At 58.9% G+C, this 1,124-nt stretch overlaps 1 protein-coding gene across 1 annotated transcript in view; it reads left to right on the top strand.

Annotated features, from left to right (window-relative positions):
- Positions 1 to 1,124, top strand: part of LOC119592746 (alpha-1-inhibitor 3-like) — a gene marked incomplete at its 5' end in the record, with an annotated part of 26,706 nt that overhangs the window by 21,727 nt on the left and 3,855 nt on the right. The window contains 1 exon segment of the mRNA XM_037941681.1: positions 872 to 1,022. Coding sequence (XP_037797609.1) covers positions 872 to 1,022 — 151 coding nt within the window.

Genomic DNA, 1,124 nt, shown 5'->3' with positions numbered 1-1,124 from the left:
TCAGCATATAAGTTCTCCCCCTAACCTCCCCTCTACCCCCCCTCCATCCCTCCTCCCTCCCTCCCCTCCTCCCCTCCCTCCACCTTCTCCCTTCCCTCCCTTCCCCCCTTCCTCCACCTTCTCCCTTCCCTCCCTCTCTCCCACTCTACTACTCATCTTCTACTCATCATACTACACCCTCTCTCATTCCACTTTCTACCATATCCAACCTCACCCAATCACTCCTCTCCACTCACCCTCCCATCCACCTCTTCTCCACCTCACTCCAATATCATACCCTTCCTATCCCATCATTCCCACTATCCCTACCACTTCTACCTTCCCTGCCACTATCCCATATCCTCCATCTCGTCCCCTCCACCCCATCCCTTCCCCTCCTCCCTCCCCTCCACTCCACTTACTTCCCATCCCCACTCCCCTGCCCCACTATTCGATCCCTTCCTTACCAGCCACGAATTCCAACTCTCCCCAACTCCACAACAGCATACCTACCACACCATCCGCCCCTCACTCCACCTTCTCCCTAACCACATCCCCTACACACCACTCCCTACCACTTTATCTCCCTCCCTCCCTTCCCCCCCTTCCTCCATCTTCTCCCCTCCCTCCCCTCCCTCCCCTCCCCCTTCTCCTCCCCCCTCCCCCCTCCACCTCTCCTCACCTCCCTCCCCCTCCTCCCCACCTTCCTCCCTTCCCCTCCCCCTCCCTCCACTTTCTCCCTTCCCTCCCTCCCCCCACCTTCTCCCTCCAATCTACCTTCTCCCCTCCTCCCCTCCCCTACCTCCACCTTCTCCCTTCCCTCCCCTACCTCCACCTTCTCCCTCCAATCTACCTTCTCCCTTCGATCTACCTTCTCCCTTCCCCCCCGCAGAACCTCGGCTACTTGATCCGCCATCCGTCCGGCTGCGGGGAACAGAACATGGTCAATTTCGCGCCCAACATCTACATCATGCAGTACTTGACGGCCACGAACCAGGCCACGCCGGAGACCACGGAGAAACTGCTGAGGTTCATGAGGACAGGTGAGGGTCTTGTGCAAGTAAGGTGAGTGGGTTGCGGAGGCAAGCTTACTTGTACGAGGAGGAGGTCTGTGGAAAGGGGAATTGTGGGGGATGTGTGCGTGC

Source organism: Penaeus monodon, chromosome 30 (genome assembly GCF_015228065.2).
Source record: "Penaeus monodon isolate SGIC_2016 chromosome 30, NSTDA_Pmon_1, whole genome shotgun sequence".
Classification (NCBI taxonomy): Eukaryota; Metazoa; Arthropoda; class Malacostraca; order Decapoda; family Penaeidae; genus Penaeus; species Penaeus monodon.
This window is presented reverse-complemented; position numbering and strand designations above follow the sequence as displayed.